At 34.4% G+C, this 26,573-nt stretch overlaps 2 protein-coding genes across 2 annotated transcripts; both read left to right on the plus strand.

The window, feature by feature from the left end:
* The first annotated feature begins 5,391 nt into the window (after window positions 1-5,391).
* On the plus strand, window positions 5,392-6,486 carry LOC110875199. The gene is made up of 2 exons (XM_022123397.1): window positions 5,392-6,117; window positions 6,199-6,486. Exons 1-2 carry the CDS (start codon window positions 5,392-5,394, stop codon window positions 6,484-6,486), a joined length of 1,014 nt encoding a protein of 337 aa, XP_021979089.1.
* A 4,829-nt stretch (window positions 6,487-11,315) lies between these two features.
* Window positions 11,316-20,810, plus strand: LOC110877095 (derlin-1). The gene is made up of 7 exons (XM_022125253.2): window positions 11,316-11,439; window positions 14,923-15,058; window positions 16,180-16,253; window positions 16,365-16,458; window positions 17,467-17,595; window positions 18,885-19,045; window positions 20,534-20,810. The coding sequence occupies exons 1-7, from the start codon at window positions 11,423-11,425 to the stop codon at window positions 20,643-20,645; spliced, it is 723 nt and encodes a 240-aa protein (XP_021980945.1). The 5' UTR covers window positions 11,316-11,422; the 3' UTR covers window positions 20,646-20,810.
* Window positions 20,811-26,573: the final 5,763 nt, after the last annotated feature.

Here is a 26,573-nt window from a genome sequence, read left to right on the forward strand (position 1 = left end):
TTTTCTAAGTGGGACTTAAGATATATTTTTCAGAATTACAAGTGTACATGTATAAATACCCCCATCCTTGGGAAGGAAATACACTTATAAAATAATTAAGAAGTGTGGATACAAAATAGTTGCCTAACTATTTTTCCTAAAACAAAAGTTAGGTTAAAATAATTATTATTATTTTAACGAGTATAATATCATAGTAACGCAACTCAAAACACTAAACCCTAAGCCAAGGCACGGCCCATTCGTCTAATAGACATTAGTACGTGTAGGTCGTCACGCAGCAGATCGAGTTTGAGATTGACGTTACAGGATACGCACTTCTGTGAGTTCATCTCCCCCCCCCCCCTTTTTCTCTTTACTGTTTTCAGTTTTATACTTCGGGGGTGAAATACATGCGACAAATATTACAAACATTTATTACATGGTATGGTTAGCATAGGGAGGGTTTTTACTACTTAGATCATGTGAGTGGGTAGGTGGAACTTAAGGCCATTAATCCTCGTTGTAGGACCGAGGGACATGAGTGATAGATCTATTCGGGTGTAGAAAGCCCCACTCCTGAGTCCGCTGAGTGGACCATGAGGTGACTATGTGCCTGACGCCAAATCTGCTAGGTTTGAGTCTTCCTTCATCACTTCACACATATCAATGGCTTTGCAAACCATTGGTGATCTCTTTTTCCTTATTGCTACATACCAGGGACTTACATACATACTTACAACATTTTCAAAGGTTTATACATACACATAAACAAACACATGAACTCGCTCAACTTTTGTTGATGTTTTCAAACTACATGTATTTCAGGAAATTTTAATGGATCTGGCGGGCGTTGGAAGTTTTTATGTTGCGTTAAGAACAAAGATGTCATCCATGGTCTTTGAGTTTGGACGGTGTGTCTTATTCCTAGACGAGACATGTCTTCCAAACCTTGGTATTATTCAATATCTTTTGACGAGTCTTTAATGAGCTCAAAAACAATTTGTACGATTTGTAAAACTAGAATTTGTAGTCTACGTTTTAAAACGATGTTGCTATATTTTAAACTTATTTAATGGATGACAAACCTATGGTTTTATCATATAGTTGATGTTATGATTGAATGCAATGATATTAAGAAAGTCACACCATAATCACGCTTCCGCAAAAGTCAGGGTGTGACATAAAACAAGTTATACCAAAGGGGTTAAATGAACTCCTTTATAAGACATTAGAAGCCGCCAAAATTCGAAATGAGAAAAGATGTGCAGAACTTGGTGAAGCATTTTGTTCCCCTTTCTGCAACAGAGTGGTAAACATGCACGAAGCACTGTTGAATCAAGAATTGAGTATGATCTGATACACATTTTCTACATTTGCAAATATAGAGTAAGTAAAACAATTATATCAACTAACAAACATCTAAATATATACACTCAAAAAATTTAATTATTTAATTTTTGCTTGGCAGGGATGTATTTTACCGATCAAAAACCGGGGTTTACACAATCAAAGGTATCTTTGAAAGCTTCTACAGGGGTCAGTACGTAGCATCAAACGGAATAGATGCATTTGTGGATGTTCTCAACCTTGAAGAGAAGAAGAGGGATAGAAAATCATCACCATACAGACTCTTCTTGTTTAGCACAATGATGGTATGTTTTTCTAAACATTTTGGCATTTGAAATTAAAACAGAAAATACATATTCAATGATTTCGCATGCTATTTATAGTTAAATCGCATGTAGAATAGTGGATAGTTTTCCTGTAAAAACAAAAACAACATTTCGCATACTATTGTAATTTCGCATACAGTATATATACAAATCGCATGTGAAAAATTTTCATACATTATTTGCATATACTAAATTCGCATGTACAAATCTCTTGTAATACATTACTTAACCTTGATTCTAATTACATAACATACAGCCGGATATCATGTACAAGGAGGAGAAATACACAGACAACCAACGTCTAAACGTATTTGCCTTAAATTTAGAAGACATAATACTAAAATATGAGGTAAAAAAAACTTGATTCGGTTGACTTGGTGTTTATTCCGGTACTTCAACGTGACCCCTTCTATGTCTTATGCTTCCACTTGAAAACCGGCAAGATTGACAATTCAGCAGCTGAACAAGAATTTGAGGAAAGATACAAGGGGCTTCCAGACACACTGGTAATACAAAAACTTATTCATATACATGTTATATTTTATGTAAAAGCTACTCACACAATGTTGCTATGTTACAGAGAAGGGTATTGGTTTTATACCTACAAAAGGCATTAAAACCAACACCGGCTATAAAAGCACTTGAAACATCAGTGATAGAAAGAAAAGTGATGGAATGGAGGACGGAGAATAACGATGTAGACTGTGGAGTGTTTACGATGCGTCACATGGAAACATACAAAGGAGAGAAAACACCATGGGTGACTGGGTTTGTGAAAGAAAATGAAGTAAACAACAGACATAATTCACAACTTCATCTCCTAAGGCACAAATATCTAAGTAAAATCATTCTATCAGAACACAATGTGGAGCGTCAAAAAAATAATTAAACTGACAAATGCTTTCGATAAAAGGCCGGACAGAGAAAAGTATTTCAAAGATTTGGACAAAATAATCCCAGATAGGTTGAGAGCATTTATTGGAAAGGACTAGTAGACTTGTTTGAGGTTGAATTTCTGTTGCATATTTAGACTTGTTAGATTACATTAATGTTTTTAATTTCGCATATTTTATGTATAAAATCGCATGTTTGACATTGAATTGCTTAAAATATGCAAAATGGGGAATATAAACATGCGAAATCAAATCCCATGCCATAACACAACATGCGAATTATATGAAACATAAAGCAATTGCATGTTATATTAAATAAAGCACTAAAATAAACAAGTTCATTCAAAAGATGAAATGAACTTCATTTTCATCTCCATCGAGTATCTTAAGATAGTTATTGCATCCGCCAACTCTTTCAACTGCTTCTCATCCCTTTCACCCAGATCAACCATGAACATTACAGCAATTTCTTGAAGAGTACTCACTTGCATCTGAGAAAGCAAGTTCACAATTTCTTGTCTTCTCTTCATGTTTTCTGTTACACGAGAAATGTTGGTTCCAGCATCTCTTGACATGATCGATCCTCTTGAATTTGTTCATGAATCCTTTTTCTCAAAGAATGTTTGATACTTGATTCAGAAGAGGATGTTGGGAGGTCTGCCATTTTTTAATAAGATAAGATATAAGTGGTTTGAAATGGTGATAAAAAGATAAACTTTATAGTAAAAGAAAAACGCACTGTATAATTATTGATATCAATTATTGAACTGAATTATTTGATTTGAATTATTGAACTGAATTATAAAACATACTGTGCGAAATTACGTATAATTACCTTTAAAGCGTGCGAAATATTGAGCTAAATATGTTAAATACTTTTTAGTCTGCGAAATGACCAACTTAACCATGCGAAATTACATATTAAAACTTTATTGTGTGCGAAATGTCCAACTTAAACATGCGAAATTATTCATATGATCCAATCTTTAACACCTGCTATATGATAAAAACAACACATGCGATATTTAAAAACAACACATGCGATATGATAAACTCACCAAATAAACCCAGAAACATCTTATCTTCAACCTCGTTACAATCTAATAACATGAAAACACCTTCAAATCAAATAAAACCCATACCTCAACCGTAACCCTATGATGAAAAACCCAAAATAAACATCCTAAATGACGAATCCAGCATTTTCAGTATCGCCAATGTGTGTTCGGTATAGGAATCAATCAAAAAACCTACAAATCGAATTGATACGAACAATAATTACATAATAATTACATAGACGGTTTTGAAACGAACTCGTAATCTGCTTCCTTGTTGGCGGAATTCCCTAATTAGGCCTCAGATGATTGAACAGAATGTATGATATACCCTTATCTAATTAAATTGAATCAGGACACGTGTATGGCTATGGGGATCGCGTACGTAATGTACGATTAGGGGATTTGTATCCTGCACTTCCTCTATATACATATAAGTTTTATTATAAATAAATAATAACATTATAATTTTTATATAGTTTTATTTATACGTACTTCACAACACTCAAAATATAAATAACATTATCAAACATATATTCCAAAAGATTTTTTTTTTCAGCATAATAACCTACTAAAATAAGTCAATAATGTTATAAATAATTAATTATATTGTGATTATCAACTCCTAATATAAACCAACTTGTTCTCCAAGTTTATTACCCCTATAAATAGTCCATGTATTCTATTGAATATGATGCACCATTAATATTAAACATCTCTTTCTCTCCCAATATCTCCTCTCATCTTCTTGCTATTAGGCTTGTTCATAACACGTTATCAGCACGATTGCTTTGGATCACACAATCATAAGGTATATCATATTCTCTAATTACTTTACCATTATTCATCATACTCATACATAATCCATATTGTAATTCATACGATTGTGGGTTGTGTTAGAGATTCATGTTATTATTATTATTAATTTTTTTATCGTAGAGTTAATTAAAAGAACAAATTACCATGATAAATATACAATCTATTATTAATATTTGAGATCATTTATAAAAACACTTAATATTAAAACATTCTTAACCTTTCGTAATAAATGTTATAGAATTAGGGGTTTAGTAGTTTTCTTTATTGCAATTATAATCTAAATTTTAAACTGTTCGAGGTCTGTGGATATTTGATATTATACTAATAATGATTTATTGTATATGGAATATTTATTTGTGGTTTGTGATATCATTTGTACCAATTAGCTATCTGTGATCGGTCTTTATAATTAGGTTTGTGGACTTGGGATTTGCATATTGTGACTTGTGGTTTTTTTTTTTCCTTTTGCTTACACAGAATGATTCTGTGTGGGAATTTTGATTACTAAAAAGGTTAATTAGTCATTTTATGAAGATTTACAAGTGATTTTTTTTTTTTACACAATTGAACAGATGTGGGATTTTGGTACAAGTTTTTTTTTTATAGCAAAAAATAGTTTTCTAAATCAAGATGTTTTATTTATTTATGATTGGTGTTGCAATCTTTCGTTATTTGTATCTTTAATCAAGTAAGAACATTCAATAAGATGGCAAGGATCTGCCGACCCGCACATGTTGCAAGCTTAATAAACTTATGTTATAAACTTATAATAATAAACTTAAATGGTTTTAGCTCTCAGAAACACTTAATAAACTTAAATGGTTTTGAATTTGATCTAATTGTTATGATAATATTATTATTTTTTTTAACATTATTCAACTGTTAAAAGAGACATCTTATTATTTCGAATAATCATAGTTACAGTAAAAATATTAACTCATATGTTTTTTTTAGTTTGTAATATAGTTCATCATGACAAATCTTGCAAAGCTTGAGTTCATGGCCCTAGACATTACTGGGAAAAACTATTTGTCACGGGTATTGGATGCTGAAATACATTTGAATGCCAATAATTTGGGTGAAACAATTAAAGAAGGAAATAAAGTAACTACCCAAGATAAGGCAAAAGCCATGATCTTTTTACGCCATCATATTCATGAGGCTTTGAAAAGTAAGTACCTCACTATCAAGGATCCACTTGTCCTTTGGACCAACCTGAAAGAAAGGTATGACCACCAGAAAACGGTAATATTACCGAGAGCTCGTTACGAGTGGATCAATTTAAGGTTGCAAGACTTTAAGTCTATAAGCGAGTACAACTCGGCAATGTTTAGAATCACATCACAATTGATTCTATGTGGTGAAAATATTACTGATAAGGAAATGTTGGAAAAAACATTCTTAACCTTTCACCCCTCAAATGTGATACTGCAACAACAATATCGTGAAAGGGGTTTCACCAAATATAGTGAGTTAATATCATGTTTGCTTGTGGCCGAGCAAAACAATGAGCTCTTAATGAAAAATCACGAGACTCGTCCAGTTGGAGCAACCCCAATCCCTGAAGCTAATGTGGCAACATATAATGGCCAAAGTGAAAGTTACGGACGTGGTCGAGGTTATCATCGTGGTCGTGGTCGTGGTTATGGCCGTGGTCGTGGTCATGGTCGTGGACGTGGCCGAGGAAATTATCATAGTGTTCAGTTTAAAAACAAAGGGACCCACCAAAAGTGGCATAATAATGAAAATAAATCCAATGATGAAAAAAATAAAAAGAAGGTGGGATCTTCATCGAATGCATGTTACCGATGTGGGAGTAACAATCATTGGTCGAAGACTTGTCGTACGGCCAAACACTTGGTGGAACTTTATCAACAATCCATCAAAGACAAAGCAAAAGAAATAGAGACAAATTTTACATATGGGGTTGCAAATGTTGATAAAGACCATAATGATACAACTAATTTGGATTATGATGATTTCCTTATTGAGCCAACTAACTTGGATTCTGGTGATATTGTGGCTGATACAACCCAGTTGGATGCTTGCAATTTTCCTTACATATGAATTATTAGTTTTTAAGTAATATTATTTCCTTCATTTCTTTAAGACATTTTGTTTGAGTTTTGTTTTGGGATTTGTTATGTTTGAAGCATGTTAGACATTTTATTTATATGATTTTGTTTTGTTTTGAAGCATATGGAGTGTTTAACTAAGATCCCTATTAGTGGAGAAGATATATGTCTAATAGACAGCGCATCAACGCATACGATTCTTAAGAAAAAGAGTTATTTCTCTACTTTAACCATGAAAAAGGCAAATGTTGGTACTATATCTGGTAAATCAAAATTAATTGAAGGCTTTGGAGAAGCTTATGTAGTGTTGCCAGGTGGAACACCATTTAAAATAACCAATGCGTTATTTTCCCCAATGTCTCAAAGAAATCTAATTAGTTTTAAAGATGTTCGTTTAAACGGATATCATCTTGAGACTACATCTGAGGGACATGATGAGTACCTTCATATCACAAATATAAGTTCGGGTAAAAAGCATGTGTTAGAAAAGTTGCCCGCACTTGCCTCTGGTTTATATTATACTAAAATTAATGCAATCGAATCAAATGCAGTCATAAACAAGAAGTTTATAGACCAAGAAAATTTTATCATATGGCATGACCGGTTAGGCCATCCCGGATCAACAATGATGCGAAAAATTTTAGAAAATTCAGTTGGGCATTCTTTGAAGAACCAGAAGATTCTTCAGTCCAAGGATATTACATGTGTTGCATGTTCACAAGGGAAGTTGATTACTCGCCCATCACCAATGAAGGTGGGGACTGAATCCCTGATTTTTTTGGAAAGAATACATGGGGATATTTGTGGACCTATACATCCTTCTAGTGGACCATTTAGATATTTTATGGTCTTAATTGATGCATCAACTAGATGGTCACACGTGTGCCTACTATCAAGTCGTAATATGGCATTTGCACGACTACTTGCTCAATTAATAAGGCTAAGAGCACATTTTCCCGATTACCCCATCAAGAATATTCGATTAGACAATGCTGGCGAATTTACATCCCAAACATTTAATGATTATTGCATGTCTATTGGGATAAATGTAGAGCATCCTGTACCTCATGTACATACACAAAATGGGCTTGCTGAATCGCTTATCAAGCGACTTAAAATGGTTGCAAGACCAATGACTATGAAATCAAAACTACCAGCCTCTGCTTGGGGACATGCAATTTTACATGCAGCAACACTAATTCGCATCAGGCCAACGAATTATCATACTTCATCCCCATTAAAGATGGTTCTTGGTCAGGAACCAAATATTTCCCATCTAAGGATTTTTGGTTGTACTGTGTATGTTCCAATCGCTCCACCACAACGCACACAGATGGGGCCTCAAAGGAGGTTAGGAATATATGTTGGGTATGAATCACCATCAATCATTAAGTATTTAGAACCTACAACAGGTGATTTATTTACAGCTCGATTTAGTGATTGTCATTTTGTTGAATCAACATTCCCAACATTAGGGGGAGACAAAAAGCAGCTGGATCATAGTATTATTTGGAATGAATTATCATTATCTCATCTTGATCCTCGAACTAAACAATGTGAACTAGAAGTTCAAAGGATAATTCATTTACAAGGATTAGCAAATCAATTACCAGACGCGTTCACTGACCCAAAGAAAGTGACTAAGTCACATATACCAGCTGTTAATGCTCCAGTTAAAATAGGTGTCCCACAAGGACAACCACTTATTGGTAATGAGTCTAATGCACGCCTAAAACGTGGTAGACCAATCGGTTCTAAAGATAAAAATCCTCGAAAGAAAAAGGGAGCAAATAATGTAGATGGTCAAGTCGAGGTAACAATAACGCAAGAAAATGAGTCTCCAGAAGAGACACTAGACATGATGGTTCTAGAAGAACATCATGTACCTGAAAACGAAGAGATCTCAATTAATTATATCATGTCTAGAAATGTATGGAACCGAAGCGAAATCGACGTCGATGATAGTTTTTCATATAATGTAGCGCTACAAGTAATGGAAAACAATGAGGATCAAGAACCAAAATCAGTTGAGGAATGTAAACAAAGAAATGATTGGCCAAAATGGAAAGACGCTATATAGGCAGAATTGAATTCCCTAAATAAACGAGAAGTTTTTGGACCAGTGGCCCATACACCTAAAGGTGTAAAGCCTGTTGGATATAGATGGGTTTTTGTGCGAAAACGTAATGAGAAAAATGAAATTGTACGATACAAGGCAAGATTAGTAGCACAAGGATTTTCGCAAAGACCTGGACTTGATTATGAGGAGACATATTCTCCAGTGGTGGATGCGACAACTTTTCGTTATCTTATTAGTCTGGTAATACAGGAAAGGATCGATTTGCGTCTAATGGATGTTGTGACAGCCTACCTCTATGGATCACTTAATATTGATATTTACATGAAACTTCCTGAAGGATTTAAATTGCCAAACTCATGTAAATCTAGTTCTCGAGAACATCTTTCAATAAAACTAAACAAATCATTATATGGGCTAAAACAATCTGGGCGTATGTGGTATAATCGCCTTAGTGAGTATTTGTCGAAAGAAGGCTATAAAAATGATTTTGTATGCCCGTGTATTTTTATAAAAAGGTCAGGATCTGAATACGTTATAATTGCCGTATATGTTGATGACATGAATATAATTGGAACTCCAAGAGAGCTTCAAAAGGCAGTTGAATACTTGAAAAGAGAATTTGAAATGAAAGACCTTGGGAAGACAAAGTTTTGTCTTGGATTACAAATTGAACACCTTAAGGGTGGAATCCTTGTGCATCAAGAAACTTACATAGAGAAACTACTAAAAAGATTTTATATGGAAAAATCACATCCATTGAGTACCCCAATGGTTGTAAGGCCGCTTGATGTGGAAAAAGACCCATTCCGACCTCCTAAAGATGGAGAGGAAATCCTTGGTCCAGAAGTACCATATTTAAGTGCAATTGGTAGGGATGGCAATGCGTCGGGTTTGGGACGGGTTTAGGTAATCCCAAACCCAAACCCGGTTAGATAAGCTTGTCCCAAACCCGTCCTAAAACCCGTTGGGTTTCTAGCGGGTAAATACCCATCGGGTATCGGGTATACCCGCGGGTTTCGGGTAAACCCGTTAATTTAAAAAGATTACTCGTTGGGTGTACTCATCTCAAAACCCATTGGTTATTTATCGGGTAACTACTAACCGGTTACATTTTGTATTGTCATTATAAAAATATATACCAAATAACTACAATGGATACGGAATAGAATACCTATATGTGTAAAAAATGGATGTATCATATATCTATATTTAATAATATAAAAAAAATTATATCGGGTATACAATCGGGTAAACGGGTACACTTTACCGGGTAATTGGGTCGGGTAAACGGGTATATCACTAAATCCCAAACCCGTCCCAAACCCCCGGAAAAAATAAAAACTATTCCCAAACCCGTCCCAAACCCGATTAACCGACCCCAAACCCGTCCCAAATGTGTCGGGTTTCGGGTTTACCCAACGGGTTCGGGTTTAATTGCCATCCCTAGCAATTGGTGCATTAATGTTTCTTGCTAGCCATACACGACCTGATATATCATTTTCTTTAAATTTGTTGGCAAGATATAGTTCATGCCCAACAAAGAGGCATTGGAATGGGATAAAACAAATATTTAGATACCTTCAAGGTACAAAAGATATGGGTTTGTATTTTACAAATCAATCGAAAACAGGTTTGGTTGGTTTTGCAGATGCAGGGTATTTGTCTGATCCTCACACTGGGCGATCTCAAACTGGATATTTATTTACAAGTGGAGGTACTGCAATTTCATGGCGTTCGGTAAAGCAGACAATCACAGCCACATCATCTAATCATGCAGAAATATTGGCGATACATGAAGCTAGTCGAGAATGCATTTGGTTAAGGACTGTAATACAACACATTCGTGGATCTTGTGGTATTTCTTCGGGAGATGAGGGACCGACAATCTTACATGAAGACAACGCAGCATGCATTGCTCAACTTAAGGAAGGATACATCAAAGGTGATAGAACAAAGCACATTTTGCCAAAGTTCTTTTTCACACATGATCTACAAAAGAATGGAGATATTATTGTCCAACAAATTCGTTCCAGCGAGAATTTAGCAGACTTGTTCACTAAATCATTGCCGACCTCAACATTCAAGAAGTTAGTTCATGGGATTGGGATGCGTCGACTCAAGGAGCTTAAGTGATCATCATCAGGGAGAGATAATACGCGCTGCACTCTTTTTCCCTTAGTCAAGGTTTTGTCCCATTGGGTTTTCCTGACAGGGTTTTTAATGAGGCAGCATTAAGCGTATGGAATTGATAATCAAGGGGGAGTGTTATAAATAATTAATTATATTGTGATTATCAACTCCTAATATAAACCAACTTGTTCTCCAAGTTTATTACCCCTATAAATAGTCCATGTATTCTATTGAATATGATGCACCATTAATATTAAACATCTCTTTCTCTCCCGATATCTCCTCTCATCTTCTTGCTATTAGGCTTGTTCATAACAAATAATCAATAAGGATTAAGGAAAAATATAAATATAAATAAAAAAAATCAGGTATATAATTCGAGTAAACGGGTATGTAGTTTCAGACAATCGGGTCAGGTATCGCATAATCCTATACCCGTCTCGTAGTCATACTCACGAATTTTTTTAAAAACTAATCTCATTATAAAACTAATCTCATACCCATCGCGTTTCAGGTATATCCGTCCCATATTTTACGGGTTTGGATATACCCGTCTGGTTCAGGTTTTTTTTGTCCAGAACGGGTCGGGTTTTTTCACGAACCTTCCGGTGCAACGAAATCACTGATATAAAAACGGTTCGAAATCTCCACTCATACCAACACTCGTTTCTTTCTCTTCAAGATTAAGAAAATAAAAAAAAAAAGTCATCCCGTTCCAATGTCTTCTCCCGCAGAGTAATTTTCTTCAATCTCTACACAATTATGTTTACACAATTACACCTAGACGATCATTCTTCAATATTCTTCGTTGATTTGCAGTTTCAGTTCATAAAATTCGTGTTTAGAGCTTCAAATTTGTTTGTATATTATCAATATGTTAACGATCTCGTGTCAAATCGACTCGAATTGCTGATCCGTGTGTTGTTTTAGTCGTGTAAATGAGTGTTATGTGTAAATATTGTTTGATTTTAGGATTCCTAGGGTTTTTGTGTTGATTAAGTGTTGATTATTGTGTTTTTTTGTTGTTTTGTAGTCAATTACTGACAATTTGATGTGTAATTTTGTAATTTAGGTTTAGCTAATAAGCTTTTTTTAAATTTCATGATTCAGCTGTATATCATTTGTGAAGGAGTTTTATGTTTGATTAGCTGCTGATTATTGTGTTTAGGGCTGTAAACGAACCGAACGCTCTGCGAACAGTTCTTGAACAGTTCGGCAGGAAGTTCGTTTATGTTCCTTCATTTAATAAATGAACAAACACGAACAAGAAATTTTGTTCGATAAGTTAAACAAACGAACGTGAACAGAGTCTGCGTTCGTTCGTTTATGTTGGTGAACACTCGGTAATGTGTTCATTTATGTTCGCTATTCTATGTTCATTTGTGTTCATTTTTTAAAGGTTTTTTTTATGTTATATTATAACTTATTGGCTTTAGTTTTTAAAATTTAATAACCATAGTTATACTATATGCCTCCGCCAACATCCCTCGTTTGATCATTTCAATACCAGTTTGGGTTAAAGCTTGACAAGCTTCCTAATTTCTGTGTTAGTTGTGTTAAGTATTTACTTATTTTTATGGATTCTTCGTAATCTTTCCGATGAAAAATATATATTGTATTTTTTTAATGAATATATAACGTGCGTTTGTGTTCAAATATGTTCATGAACATTTGTTTGTGTTCGCTTGCGTTCAGTAAGTGTTCATGAACATGTTCATTTCCTTAATGAACGAACACGAAAATCGTTCATGAACGTGTTCGTTCGGTTCGTTTACAGCCCTAATTGTGTTTTTTCATTATATTGAAGTTAATTTTTGCCAATTGGATGTGTAATTCTGAATATTTAGGGACTAATTTTCATTTTGTAATTTAGGTTTAGCTGATAGCCTGATAAGCTTGTTTAAGTTGATGATTTAGCTGTAGCGCATTTCTATGTTGTCAAAGACGCAAGGCGCAGGCGAGGCGCACCGGCCTTGCCCGGAGCCTAGGCGCAAGGCGCAAAAAAAGCGTGGGCTTTTTTAAGAAAAGCGCACATAGAGAAAAAAAATATAAAAAATATGTTATGCTTTGAAAATAATTAAGATTCCACATATAAAATTAAAAAAACTATTATATATGCCATTTAAGATCATGTAGCTAATAGTTAGTAGCAAATGCAGCTCCGAAAACCCGGTCCCGCGTGGGGCAGTTTTTGCACGCACTCGGTTTCGTTTTTAATGGTCATTTCTGTTGTTTTACCTTTTTCCCTGCGCCTTAACAACGTTTTTTGCGCCTAGGCGCGCACTTTTTGCGCCTCAGCACCGTTTTTTCAAAAAAAACCCATTTTTGCGCCTAGGCTACCACCAGGCGCTATAGGTGCGCCTCGCTGGGCCCGGGCGCCTAGGCGCGCGCTTTTTGCGCTTTTGACAACATAGGCGCATTTTTTGGATTGAACTGCTAAGAGCAATGTGTGATTGTTAATTTTCTCCTTTTTTAGGTTTTTAATTAAAGTTTCTACAATTTGGGGAAAAGTGAATTTACTAGTAGAGGAGGTTATGCAGATGCACAAAATTGTGGATTCTGTACATTTGTGGCGTGATTGATGTACATGTGTAGCTGCTATTTGTTCAATTAGCAAGTCTTGAATCTATGGTAGCCAATAAGTAGGTTCTGAAATTTGCATGAAATTTGGAGACCCTCTTATGATTTATAAGTTATCACACCAGATTATGAAGTATTATAAGTCGTACCTTAGTGTATAAGCTTCGTGGTTGAAATATAAGGAAGGAATTGAGCTTGGAGACTACAATTATTGAAACCCTAAGGCCACTAACGAAAGATTGTTGAATTATGCTTTGATGATTATGTATATTGACATAGTTTATGTGGACGCCTAAACATATCATTATGACACGTTGGAAACAATCATAGTTTTGCGGATTTAAAACAAATAAAGAACTACGAGATATGATGGCAGGCTATAGCTGTAATTAAAATTAGTATACAAGAAGAGAAAATTATAGCTATTCAACTACTATGTTCAATTGTTCATTAGTTCTTGTATGAAGGTTCTGAAATAGCCTATACCAATGACTGCAATTGCATGCTTTTTGTGTTGATTTTGGGACTAACTGCATAAAAAATAAGCATGACAGAAAAGAAAATACGTGAAATGCAAAGGTTTAAATATGATGGGTATGATCAATATGCAATGCAAATAGGATATTGGTCAATCTAGTCTTTTATCGATGATGTCACTTTACTACTCTAGTTGTCATGACTCGTGCCACTCATATAAGGTATAGGATATCTGGAAACTAATAAATGTCTCATACTCTCATAGTCTCATGTGGTAGACATGTTAAACCTCCACCTAAAACTAAAAGGAATGCAAGATTGACTGAGTTTGAATGCCCTGCATTTAATTTAATTTCAAATTTGCTAGAACAGTTCTTATTTGGAGAGAATTATAATTATATTTAGTGATAGTAAAAGTACTACATATAACCTTTTGGATTTCATGATTAAATGCTTTTATCGATTTTATGCTATAATACCGATGCATGTAGTATGTACGTTTGAAAAACAAATGGACCGTTTCTAGAAGGGAGGGTAGTAGTAGTTCTTTTAGACTGAGTTATGGAGCATACTTGCTGATTAGAATTTGATATCATGTCTGCTCAAATATCTTGAGATGCAAACTTTGACCCATTTATGTATGAATGGATTGATTTTGTTGTGTTATTTCAATCGGACCAAATGGGTCGTATAAAAAATTTTGCTTCAAGAGAACTGGTTAAACAAGCATAAGTTTCCAAAAGTATGTTTTTGATGCATACAACCTCCTAAATTGTTATATTCAAATATATAAAATACTATTGTAATAATTATCATTATGGGAGAAGTTGATCGTTAAAATGATAATTGATACAACAGAAGTACAAGCTATCAATTCTTTTTCTTGATTGGAATCCTTAAAAGAGGTCCTCGTAAATATACATAAAGCATTAATTATTTATAAAAGATATACAAAAAATGGGTAAAACAGCATAAGCGGGTCAATTAAACATGACTCACATTCGAGCCATCAAAACTAGTAAAATGATCTGTTTCAACCCGTTACCCAACCCGCTTAACACCACCATCTTGCCGTCTATTTAAATATTCTTATTGGACGGTTAATACGTCGGGCTGGTTCTTTCTTTATTAATGTATTGATCTCTTTGTATCGTGTTTCAGATGGTACAATTCACTTCCACCTATAAGCAAGGTGTATGGGACCTTGTGTCTGTTAACTACAGCAGCAGTTTCACTAAAGTTATTGTCACCCTATTATATTGCATTGCTCCATGAGGAGGTCTTTTACCGTTTTCAGGTATGAGTTCCCTTTTGATTGATAAAAAAAGTTATTTCCAGTGCATAATATTGCATTGCATTGATCCATGAAGTGGTTCATACTATTTATAATCTTTTAGCATGAAGAATAGGCCCAAAATAAATTACTTGAGGCCCATTTATAAACCTTTTGAAGGTTTATGATAATGGAGATAGGTTTATGGGTTGCTGAATGCTGATGTGGCATAACACGGCAACTTTATAAACCTCTAGAAAAGCTATGAGAGTTATGCTCTTATTGTGATGTCGTATATTTGTTATTAATTTGGGCATTATTAGTTATAATCAAATAAAAATTGGACAAAAAAGTGTTCATGGGTCAACCCAATGTGACCCTCTTATGCCCTTACTAAAACTTACGCTTTCTACCGCGAACCTATTTTGAGCCGTTCTGCTCATTTTGCCATCTCTAAATTTAAGCAATAATATCAAGAGCAATTTTTCGTAACATAAACAACGGTTCTCCACCACAAAAATCAGAATATTTTAAGACTCACAATGATTGTAACCTCTATCGTGTTTGTTTAAAACTAGTGCAATTCCCCCGCGCGTTGCGGCGGGAATTTGATCGATATTGATTTGGTTCGTTACGGTACGGGTATCCAAAAATATAAAGTCATGCTATGCCTAAAAGGATATCGACATGTGTTTTTATATCGATCGAAAAATATTCTGATGATGCCAATACCGGTACCAAACTACCAATATTGTTCAGTTTTCATTTTATAGAAGTTTATATCACAATGTCGAAAAAGTAGGCATAACAGTGCATTTAGAATATTTGAAAAAGCTGACGAACATAAATTGTTAAGAGATAACTCAATAAAGAATAAATGAAATATTTAAATAAAAAGTGATTATCTAAAAGTTGAGGTAGGAAAAGAAACTAATAAGATTTGACTGGACGAAAAAATTATGAAAGAACTAATTTACTAGAAGCTGTGTTTGAAAATAAAAACCAATAAAATATGATATGGCTGCTTACTGTTCACAAATTTTCCTAATTGTATATATACTAACAATAATAATAATAATGTATATATACTAATAATAATACTAATAATTGTATATATACTAATTTCACCATAATTGATATTTCAGGTGTGGAGACTGCTTACAAACTTCCTCTTTCTTGGCCCGTTCTCTATCAATTTTGGAATCCGCTTACTAATGATGTGAGTGATTTATTACTTCTATCACTACATAAGTGTTCATGTATATGAAGTTCAGTTGGTTAATGCTTATTGTCTTGCTTCTTCTGATCTGTTTTGTTTGTTTCATGTTAGAGCACGATATGGAGTTCAATTGGAGAGTGGGCCTTTTAATAGGCGTACAGCCGACTTTTTGTGGATGATGATATTTGGTGCTTTTACGCTTTTGGTATGTAAAAAATACATTATTATGATGCAACGCATCTATATGATTATCTTTTGAGTTTTGTGAGGGCATAAGTTAATACAATAGGATATCGTAGATGTGACAAAACGCCAAAAACAGGTCATTTTTTGTGTGTTTTTTAAAATTTATGAATAGTTAATATGTTAAATACGGTTAAAAGAGAGAAGTTACTAAATAAAAACTAATATTTCGAAGCGTAAAGTACACGGATGGTTCTTGAGGTTTACCAAATTTTTGGATTTGGTCTCTAACTTTCCAAAAGTACATTGATGGTCCCTGAGGTTTACCAAAATTTTGGATGTGGTCCCTACCTTTCCAAAAGTACACGGATGGTCCTGTGGTTTGCACTTTGCAACGCATTTAGACCTTTCCAAAAGTACACGGATGGTCCTGTGGTTTGCACTTTGTAACGCATTTAGTCCCCAGCTTTCTCCCAAAGTACATGGATGGTCCCTGTGGTTTGCACTTTGTCACACATTTAGTCGCTAACTTGAAAGTTGGACCTACTGAAACCTTTAGATTTGTTGGTTGGGGACTAAATGTGTTACAAAGTGCAAACTACAGGGACCATCCGTTTAATTTTGAGAAGACGGGAACTAAATCCAAATTTTGGTAAACCACAAGAACCATTCGTGTACTTTACTATATTTTTAAATAAATAAATAAATTTCGACAACCTTTGACTCCTGTAATCTGTTCAAGACATCTGAATCCTTTTGTTAATTGCTACTTTGATTTTTTACTTTCCTCATTTGACCGATTATCAAACAAATAGAATCCGCATTGACTCGATTTATATAAACGGGTTAACATGGTCGCCTCTATCGGCTACATTACGTTTGCGCTAAACTTTCTTTACCTCTTCAATTTTCTACTATGTCTGAAACTTATACTTGATTATACATGTTGACCTCCTTATATTCAATGGTTTAAATACCTCAAGTCACTTTTTCACTAGCCTTTTTACTGTAATTTTACCTGCTTGCATAGGTATTATCGGCAATTCCTTTATTTGAGTCATACTTTTTGGGGGTATCGCTCGTTTTTATGCTCCTGTACGTGTGGAGCAGGGAATTTCCAAATGCTAACATCAACATTTATGGCCTTGTGCAACTAAAGGTATGCTTCTTTTTTTGCGAACTCCATTTCATTTATACATGTAGATTAGCAATTTAGCATTAATCGACACAGTGGATTTTCACTTCCTTAAACATTTTTGCATTCATGCAATATTCTAAGCCTTGGGCTAGGGAAGAACATAACCTAGAACCAATGGACTAAACCGGACGTCGAACCCGTCTCCTGAACGGTCCGCTGGTCGGACCAGTTGAACCGGATGTAGGAACCAAGTGATGCCGTATATATTATAAAAAACAAAAAGGATAAGATTGAATTGTTTTAATAAATATTCAGTTCAACCCTTAAAAATTCTGGTTCAACCGGCCGGTTCAACTCAAGACGATCTAATTGGGTGAACTAGACCGGTCAGACCCCCGGTCCGGTTTTCAAAACACTGCCTAGAACTATAGGTCGCAAAATGCGCAGGTCATGTCATGCCGGTTCATATGAGCCGTGGGAATTGAATTTACCCATGAACATGTATATCTCCATTTCTAAAAACGTAGAAATAGTTTAGTGTAGCTGATTATGAAAACACTCATCATTTAAAAAAAAAAGATTTAGGATCACTGGATGAGGTAAGCGGTCGAGTATACTTTAGGCCTGTAAGCGAAAATTGAAAATCCATGTAAAGGATATGAAAATTGAAATTTACATGTTCTTTATAAAGTTTTGGGGCAGCTTAATATATGTAAGATGTCCTTGTGGAATTTCAAAATTTGGTATTTCTCCTCCAAGATTTTACAATATCATATTTACGGACTTCATACGTAATTTAACAAAATCAGTTTTACTCTATAACATGTTTCTTTAAATAAACAGAGTGAACAATATTTTATGAAATGCGGTAGTAACATAATTTTGAATTTTTAATACGAATGTTATGGAATGCGTAAATTTAATATGTTTAGTGTTCCAAAATGATAAATATTATTTTTTTATGAAATTCGGACAGGCCGACAGGGAAATACGAAATTTCGTACTTTTAGATGGATATATATGAGAAACTAATCAAATGTTATTCTGTACTTCTAGAAGGATATGCATGAGAAATTAGTTGATTTAGTATTTTTTTTAATCTTTTTAAATTTTATCAGTTTTAGCCAACTTTTTAGATATGGAGATAAATATGACTAATATGTTCCCAATTTTAGGTAAATAGGCTGAAATAGGCACCTATACCTAGACACTATATCTATTAGGATGTAGGACCCAGTTGACCAAAGGCTTGACCATTAGGATTGACTACACTAACCCTTTGACTATTAAGTTGTTCACACTATTTGCAGGCATTCTATTTGCCATGGGCCATGCTTGCTATGGATGTAATATTTGGTTCGCCAATCGGCCCTGATCTATGTGGCATCATTGCCGGCCATATGTACTACTTCTTAACGGTCTTGCATCCTTTAGCTGGTGGAAAGCTTATACTGCAAACTCCGAAGTGGGTGTATCCTTTTTTTCTTTATTCCCGCACAACAATAACTCTTAAATGGGTGGTTTGGGCAACAATTAAAATGGTTTGGTTGAAACGGTTCGTTTTAGCAGGGTCCGGGTTGGGTTGACGTGCAAATATTTCTTTGCCCATTTAATATTTTTTTATATAAATAATAATAAATAGGTTTGTTACAATTACAAGAAAAATATTTGACAAATTGCATGAAATAGAACTAGGATTTTAGCAACCACTCTAAATTAGGTGCAAAATAGATTATAGAAACCAACTTAAAATTTACCACTAATTTTAGCAACCAACTTCGTTTTATTTGATTTTACGTGTAAATTGTTGTTTGGCTAATGCAATGTAGGGGTGTAAACGAGCCGGGCCCGGCTTGTCATGTTTTTATGAAGCTCGAGCGCGCCTCGGTTCGAGTCTACTTATTTGAGCTCGAGCTCAACTCGCGAGTAAAACCCAAAGCTCAAGCTCGTCTTGAGCTTGCTTCGATATCACTTAAACTAACCAATGCTCGGCTCGAGCTTGGCTCACCAATGTTGTTTGTTTAAATCATATGGGCTTAAGTTGAAACCGACTTGGGCTTTTTACACCAATAATGCTAGAGCTAGAAGAAGTCACATGACATGTGCATAACTGCATACACTAAAATGACAAATATAAGATGTCGTCTCAACAAGCTCTGATTTAAAAAAACGGTCGGAAAATGGACCCGGTTGAACATATGGTTCTTTGCTACCATCAGCAATAGAAGGTTTGACTTGATTGCTAAATAGGGGTGTAAACGAGCCGGGCCGAGCCCGAGCTCGACCAGGCTCGAGCTCGGCTCGTTAAGTTTTTATGAAGCTCGAGCTCGAGCTCGGCTCGCGAGTAGAACCCAAAGCTCGAACTCGGCTCGAACTATTTCGAGAACAACCTTAAACAAGCTAAAAGCTCGGCTGGAGCTCACTTCAACATCGCTTAAACGAGCCACAGCCCGGCTCGAGCTCGGCTTATCAATGTTATCATCATTATTAATATATTATATTATATATAAAAAAATTAAAATTTTGTATGGGCTCGTTTAGGCTCGCGAGCCTAAACAAGCTTTGTATTTCAGGCTCGAGCTCGGGCTCGTTAAGGCTCGGCTCGTTCGAGCTTTTAACCGAGCCGATCACGAGTAGCTCTCGAGCCTCTGGGCTTGTTTACACCCCTATTGCTAAAGTTAGTAATAAATATATAAGTTGGTTTCTACTGTACGTCTACATTTTCTTATATAACAATTAAAGCGGTTGTATGCATCCAAATGCATTTTGGGCGACTTTCAAGTTTCAATCTGTTTAATATGTTCCATGTCGTCGATAAATCTTTTGGTTTGACCCGTTGCGAGTGGTTGGAAATAAAAACCAAACCGAACCTGAATTGACGAAAATGGGTCAAATTGCTACCTCAAATTACTATCAAGTTTTCTGTGAACTTTCTTTTTCTTAACTTGATATTGCTTAGACATAAAATAGTTGCAAAGTACAGAATTGGAGCTCCAGCATATACTCCGGCCCAACCGGCTAGCAACACGAGTGGGGCATTTAGAGGAAGATCTTACCGCGTTGGTGGTTGATTGTATCTTATGAGTATCATTTTGATTTTGAAAACAGGGTAAGGTAGGAATTTGACACATTTTGGATATCAAATGCCATTTGTAGCTCTCATGTACAAATCTAAAAGTGTGTCAAGACCTAATGAGTCTTTTAATCTTATAATTTTTGCACTCTTTTTTTTTTTACTTTTCTGTTCAACTTGGGGTGTAACTGAGGCGAAACAATATATAGTTTGTGAATCACTTTGACATAAAGCTTGAAAGTTGAAACTTGAGTCGGTCTTCAAGTTCGAGCTTCAGCTTGATTAACTAATCAATACTTCGGGTTATCAAGATTTATTGTATGCTCTACAGCTACATGTATATATATACAAAGGGTAAAAGTAAAAAGGTTATATAACATAGCTCGAGGGTAGCTTGTAGTAACACTCTTTTATCTTTGTTGGGAAGTTACTCGTGTATCTCCAGTGTCTTATGTTCATGTCGTAATTTGTTTCGAGTAGCTTGCAAGATGGTACTCAACACGGTTTGTAGCTTAGGTTCTAAGTTGATTAGATGTTTTTGTTGTTGGCTTAGATTGTAGTAAGTTCGTTACATTACATACTTGCATACCAATGTGTGGTTCTATGTTTAGGCTATACGGTATGGGAGAGGGTCATTGTTGGAGGATGACCCTCCACGTGAGCGCCACGTAGATCGGGTGTGAGGATGGGGCAAAGGAAATGGGGGATGAGCCTAATATATATATATATATAGAGAGAGAGAGAGAGAGAGAGAGAAAGGTTAACATATAATCACGCATAGGACCACATAATCACGTATGGGACCACATAATCACGCATGGGATCCAAAATTACGCACGTTATTTTGGTCAAAAAAATAATTACGCATGTTATATATTTCGTGAAGTACGTTAATGTACGTTAAGGCGTGAATTACATTATACTTTCTCTATATGTGTGTGTGTGTGTGTGTGCGAGAGGGATTTTGTCTTCTTGTGCCTGGCATCATCGTCCCACCCTCGCCGATTTGGACGACGCCGTCCCACCCGGTACGATGTTTGGGGTTATTGGCTCTGCTCGACGGGGCTGGACGTTCCCCACACCGTGAACTCGTGAAGCCTTAGATGACTAGGCTATCATGTTTTATTCTTGTTTAGTTGTTTTGTGCCACTTTTTGGATATGTCTGGGGTGTGGGATGAACTTAGTTTGCACCCTTTTCTCTTATATATAAACATTGTTCGACGGATGTATAAAAGGGTTATTGGATTTACATTGTTTTTATAAAATGTAGACGGTTTGTGTGTTCTGTCACCCTGTCGTTAACCAGCCTCAGAGTAACAAAAACAAGAATCCCACGCATGCCCCATCCTTGGGGGCGTTTAAGATTATGTTTTGCTCTTGATGCTTACTGCATGGGGACGTTTAAGATTATGTTTTGCTCTTGATACTTACCGCTTTTCGGCAACATGAATATTGTTGTTTTTGTTTTAAGTGGGGTTTTAGAGGAGGAAGATTAAACGAGGTAACAGTTTCAGCTCTTATGTTTTAGCCTAACAAATTTGTAGACAAACGGATTTGAAAAAAAAAAAAAAAAAAAAAAAAAAAAGATTGGCCATTTATATACACAAGATGTACGAAATGTAAACTATTTAGCTGAAATTTGTACAGCCATTAACTTAAAAAAAATGATTTTATTTTTGCACAAGAAGTTTCATTTACTATACACAACTAGATACATACATATATATCAATGGTAAATACATACTAGTTTATAATCCGATGAGTAATGTATGGCGGATCCAGAAATTTAGGTGAGGGGGTGCCAAAACGTGTCCAACCAACAATGTATATGGATTTAACTAGGTTTGGCAAAATGGACGGATCAAGTCGGGTCACGAGTCAAACCGGGTTAGGGTCAGAATGTGTCAATATATTGCAGCTCAGGTTTGGTTTGGGTTAAAATGGGTTTACATTCATTAATGTATATCTCTTCTCGTATTATTTTTGAAACATATATATTAGGCTTGACGGGGCGGTCCCGTTGTTTTTATAACGCAAAGTTTATCACGCGTGGATTCCCACCGCCGCATCAAAACTCAACGCGTTATTTTGTGGAAAAAATCAGATTCCGTTATTTTTTTAACGCGTTATGATTTTGGTTTGTGAGGGTATTTGTTGGTTGGGGGGAAATTGTTGGGTGTGGTGGTGAGTGATGACCACCCCTAGTAAAAATGGTTGTGAGTGATGGAAAAATGGTCAATGACATGGCAAAACTTGATTGGTGCTTGTGAGTGATAAATTCTGTCACTAGTGAACCACCCCTAGTCCCCTTAAGGGAGAGGACAGGGTACATGATGGATTTCACGTATGAAGTGTACGTGAAAATCCTAACCCTAGATTCCTAAAGATCAGGGGCTACAATTTTATCAGTGGCAATTTCGTAAATAAAAGGATATTATAATTGAAAAAAAATAACAAAAGGGCATTTCTGTCATTCAACCAAATACCCCATTGATTTTCAAACGGCTATAACTTTTTCATACGATAATATTTTTTTTTTTAAATTACACCGTATTAACGAACATTTCATTCTCTTTAATTTGAATGGGGTATTGCTATAGTTTCGTTAACTTTTAAAAGATTTGTTTTACAAAGCTATGTGGTTACGTGAATACGTTATTTCATAAGCCTGCGTAATTACGTAACATCCATTATATTCAGAAACAAGTATATTGTTACGTGATTATGTACCCGTTCGTAATTATGTAATATGCAATTTATTCGTGAAACAAGGGTAACGTTACGTGATTATGTTCAGTACGTAATTACGTAACACTACATGACTATGTACTGATACGTAATTACGTAACATTACGTGATTATGTATTTTCTGCTATGTGGTAAAAAGACGAAAATACCCTTTACCTCCTTAAATAAAAAGGACACGCATCAGGCTCAGAATCTCACGTACCCTTCGCACGCCTTTTGTCTCTTGTACTTGATCCAATGCCTTAATATACCTAAATAAAATAAGAAAACTATATAAGAAATAATTAAATAAAATAAGAACTAAAATTAAATAAATTAGATTTAACTGAAAGGTCTCTTACTATTTTTTATAAGATACAACAGTCAAACAATGGTATAACTAAAAGAGGAATTGACCTTAAATAATCCCACGTAGACGTCATTGACCATTGCCAGTCTCACCTTTGAATATTCCCCATGCCAATTCCACCTTTCACCTATTGTTCCTCCACCAGTCCTCGGTTAAAAAATTTAACGAAGTTAAGTTTTTTTCCGAATTACAAACTGATGTATTAGGACTTTTGATCAGAACGAAGATACGAGTCTATTGATGTAAAACTTATCTCGAAACGATGCTTCAAAATACACGTAAATAATAATCAGTTTTTTAATCTATACTATATTATAATGCATGAGGGAGTGGTATTTTAAGATACCGAAAAAATAAGAACTTTTCCCACCCTTTATTTATAGAAAGACCCCTAAAATGAGGGTAGTTTAGTCTTTTAAACACTATTTATTTTTTAGCCCCTAAACTTATTACACTTAAATCCCTAAGGTTTTAACAAAATTATCGATAATTAGTTACAATTCACCCATCCACAACAAACTTATAATTTTTTTACATATTCTTGACATATCTTACAAACTATACTGTTTAAAAAAAATGCAAAGATAGCATAACGACCTACATATTTTTGTCGACGTTTCGGTAGTTGTCTTGTTCAATATCGACGCACGGATTAAAAGGTACAAGTCGATAATGCTTTAATGTACAAGTAATTAATACTTGTGATCTAATGCGCCTAATCTACAAAGATAGGCTCCATCTATGCAAACAAAAACAAAAAGAATTAAAAGTACCGTAACATAAAATGAAGATATTATGTGTCACATTTTATTTTATTAAAACTGCCTAATATTTGTACTTAGATATATCTTATAAAAACTTAAAACTAACTACAACAAACTTCCTAAATAAAGGGGTGACAAATCTAAAATTAAACCCTAATGCACTTCTATAGTTACTACTATAAATACATAGCAGGACACCCCTATATCTATTGCTAAACAAAGTTAAAAAATTGATCCAGTTTTGAATTCAATTGTTGCGAAAAACCAAGCATGCTAGATTGAAAATTCTAAGGTCAGTTCTGTTATATCGCAACAGTGAATAATTTTTTTCTTTTATTTACTTTTATGTGAATGTTAACTTATTTGATTTTTCGGATTCAGTTGCATGATGAACATGCCAATTTAAACAACTTATTTGTCGAACAAGCTTCTAAGGTATTGATTTTGCTGGTTTTTAAGTATTACTTTTGCGTATATCTATATGTGTGTTTTATATTTTAGGATGATGGTGATAAAAGTGTTGATATTATTTCTTATGGTGCAATGTTTAGTCCATACAAGTCTAATCTTCAACGTGAATTTAGTGAAGAGGTAATTTTAAGGTTTATTTAATCTTTTTAACTTTTGAATTCAATTTTTGTCCTTTTTAAGGATCGGAAGTTTGAGACTCAAAGGAAGAGATCCAAGAGACTCTCTGAATGGAAATGGAGTGAGATTATTACTCTAGACGATTCTGAGGACAGTGATAAAGAAGAGGAATTATAAGATACTGTCGATTCAAGCACAAACCAGAAAACCCGATTAAAAGTACCTTGAGTGTCAATTCAGAAGCGGAACAAATTTCATGCAGTCTAATATGAAGTGTTTTTATGTTTTTTTTTTCATTTGCAGCTGTTATGTTTGATCTAGACATACGAATAAAGTTTATTTTATATTTGAACTTTATTTTTTGTGTTAATATAATGCAGTTATTGACCATATTAATAAAGTTCAAAATAAAGTTAGTATCCTAAATTTACAAGTCAACTAAACTTATATAAGTTAATATCCTAAAGTTGCAATCAATAGATATTGCAGTTAGATATAGTCAAGCTGAAATTATAAAATATTGCAATTATTCTTGAATATTAATCTAATAATCAGGGCCGGCCCTGAGAATTCGTGTACCATGTTCGAGCTCGAAAAATGTGCCCTTAGGCCTTCACGAAATTGAGTATTGGGCTTATTAAAGATTTAAACCTAATGTCAAAGGGGTTAATAACTAATCTAAACCATTAGAATAGTTTTGTAAGGGGGCCTATGTTGGTGTTTGTATGAGTGTACCCTATTAAAAAAACATTTTACATATACATATCGGGTTTTTTTTTCATAAAAAACGCGCCCCTTGAAATATTGGGCCCTGGCCGGTGGTCCTCCCCGCCCACCTCCAGGGCCGGCCATGCTAATAATTTGTATTTCTTAATTAAAAAATAATAAAGTAATAAACTTTAAAGCTAAAGAAAAAAAAACTGAACTTACTATGATATAAAGTTAATAAAGATATAAACTCTTAACATTCCATTTTTTACAAAAATTGTTTTTAAAATTTTATAAAAACATTAATTTTTTATATATATAAAAACGAAATTTAACAATTAAAGTTAAAGGTGTAAAACGTAGTTACGAGTCAACTACTATTTTTTATTTTTATAAAAACAAAAATTTCAAACTTAAAGTTTATTAGATGAGTACCATGTGGATATTTAAAAAAAGTTATGAACTTTAAAGAATAAAATTATAAATTTTATCATTTAACCAACAAAATAAACTTACTTTACAACTATAACAACTTATCTTTTATTTTTTTCTATTTGATTATCATTTTTTTTATAAAAAACAAAACTTTACATGTGTAAAACAATTTTCTACTTTATTTATAAACAAAACATTTTGTTTTTATAAAAAAATAATTCTTTTATAAACATTTTTTGTAACAAGTAATATAAAAAATACTCCAGAAATTTACAGTCTTTACTAGATAAATACTAAATTGTGTTGCAAATTTTTAGGAAATTATAAGTTCAA

The sequence above is a fragment of the Helianthus annuus genome, chromosome 9, assembly GCF_002127325.2.
Source record: "Helianthus annuus cultivar XRQ/B chromosome 9, HanXRQr2.0-SUNRISE, whole genome shotgun sequence".
Lineage (NCBI taxonomy): Eukaryota > Viridiplantae > Streptophyta > Magnoliopsida > Asterales > Asteraceae > Helianthus > Helianthus annuus.

Bases quoted from the DNA above. Each gene is read 5' to 3' on its own strand.
- LOC110875199 (XM_022123397.1), top strand. From the start codon at position 5,392: ATGACAAATCTTGCAAAGCTTGAGTTCATGGCCCTAGACATTACTGGG. The intron at 6,118-6,198 runs GTTCAGTTTAAA...AATAAAAAGAAG, and splicing joins GCCGAGGAAATTATCATAGT to GTGGGATCTTCATCGAATGC.
- LOC110877095 (XM_022125253.2), top strand. The intron at 17,596-18,884 runs GTATGCTTCTTT...CACTATTTGCAG, and splicing joins ATGGCCTTGTGCAACTAAAG to GCATTCTATTTGCCATGGGC. The intron at 19,046-20,533 runs GTATCCTTTTTT...GATATTGCTTAG, and splicing joins CTGCAAACTCCGAAGTGGGT to ACATAAAATAGTTGCAAAGT.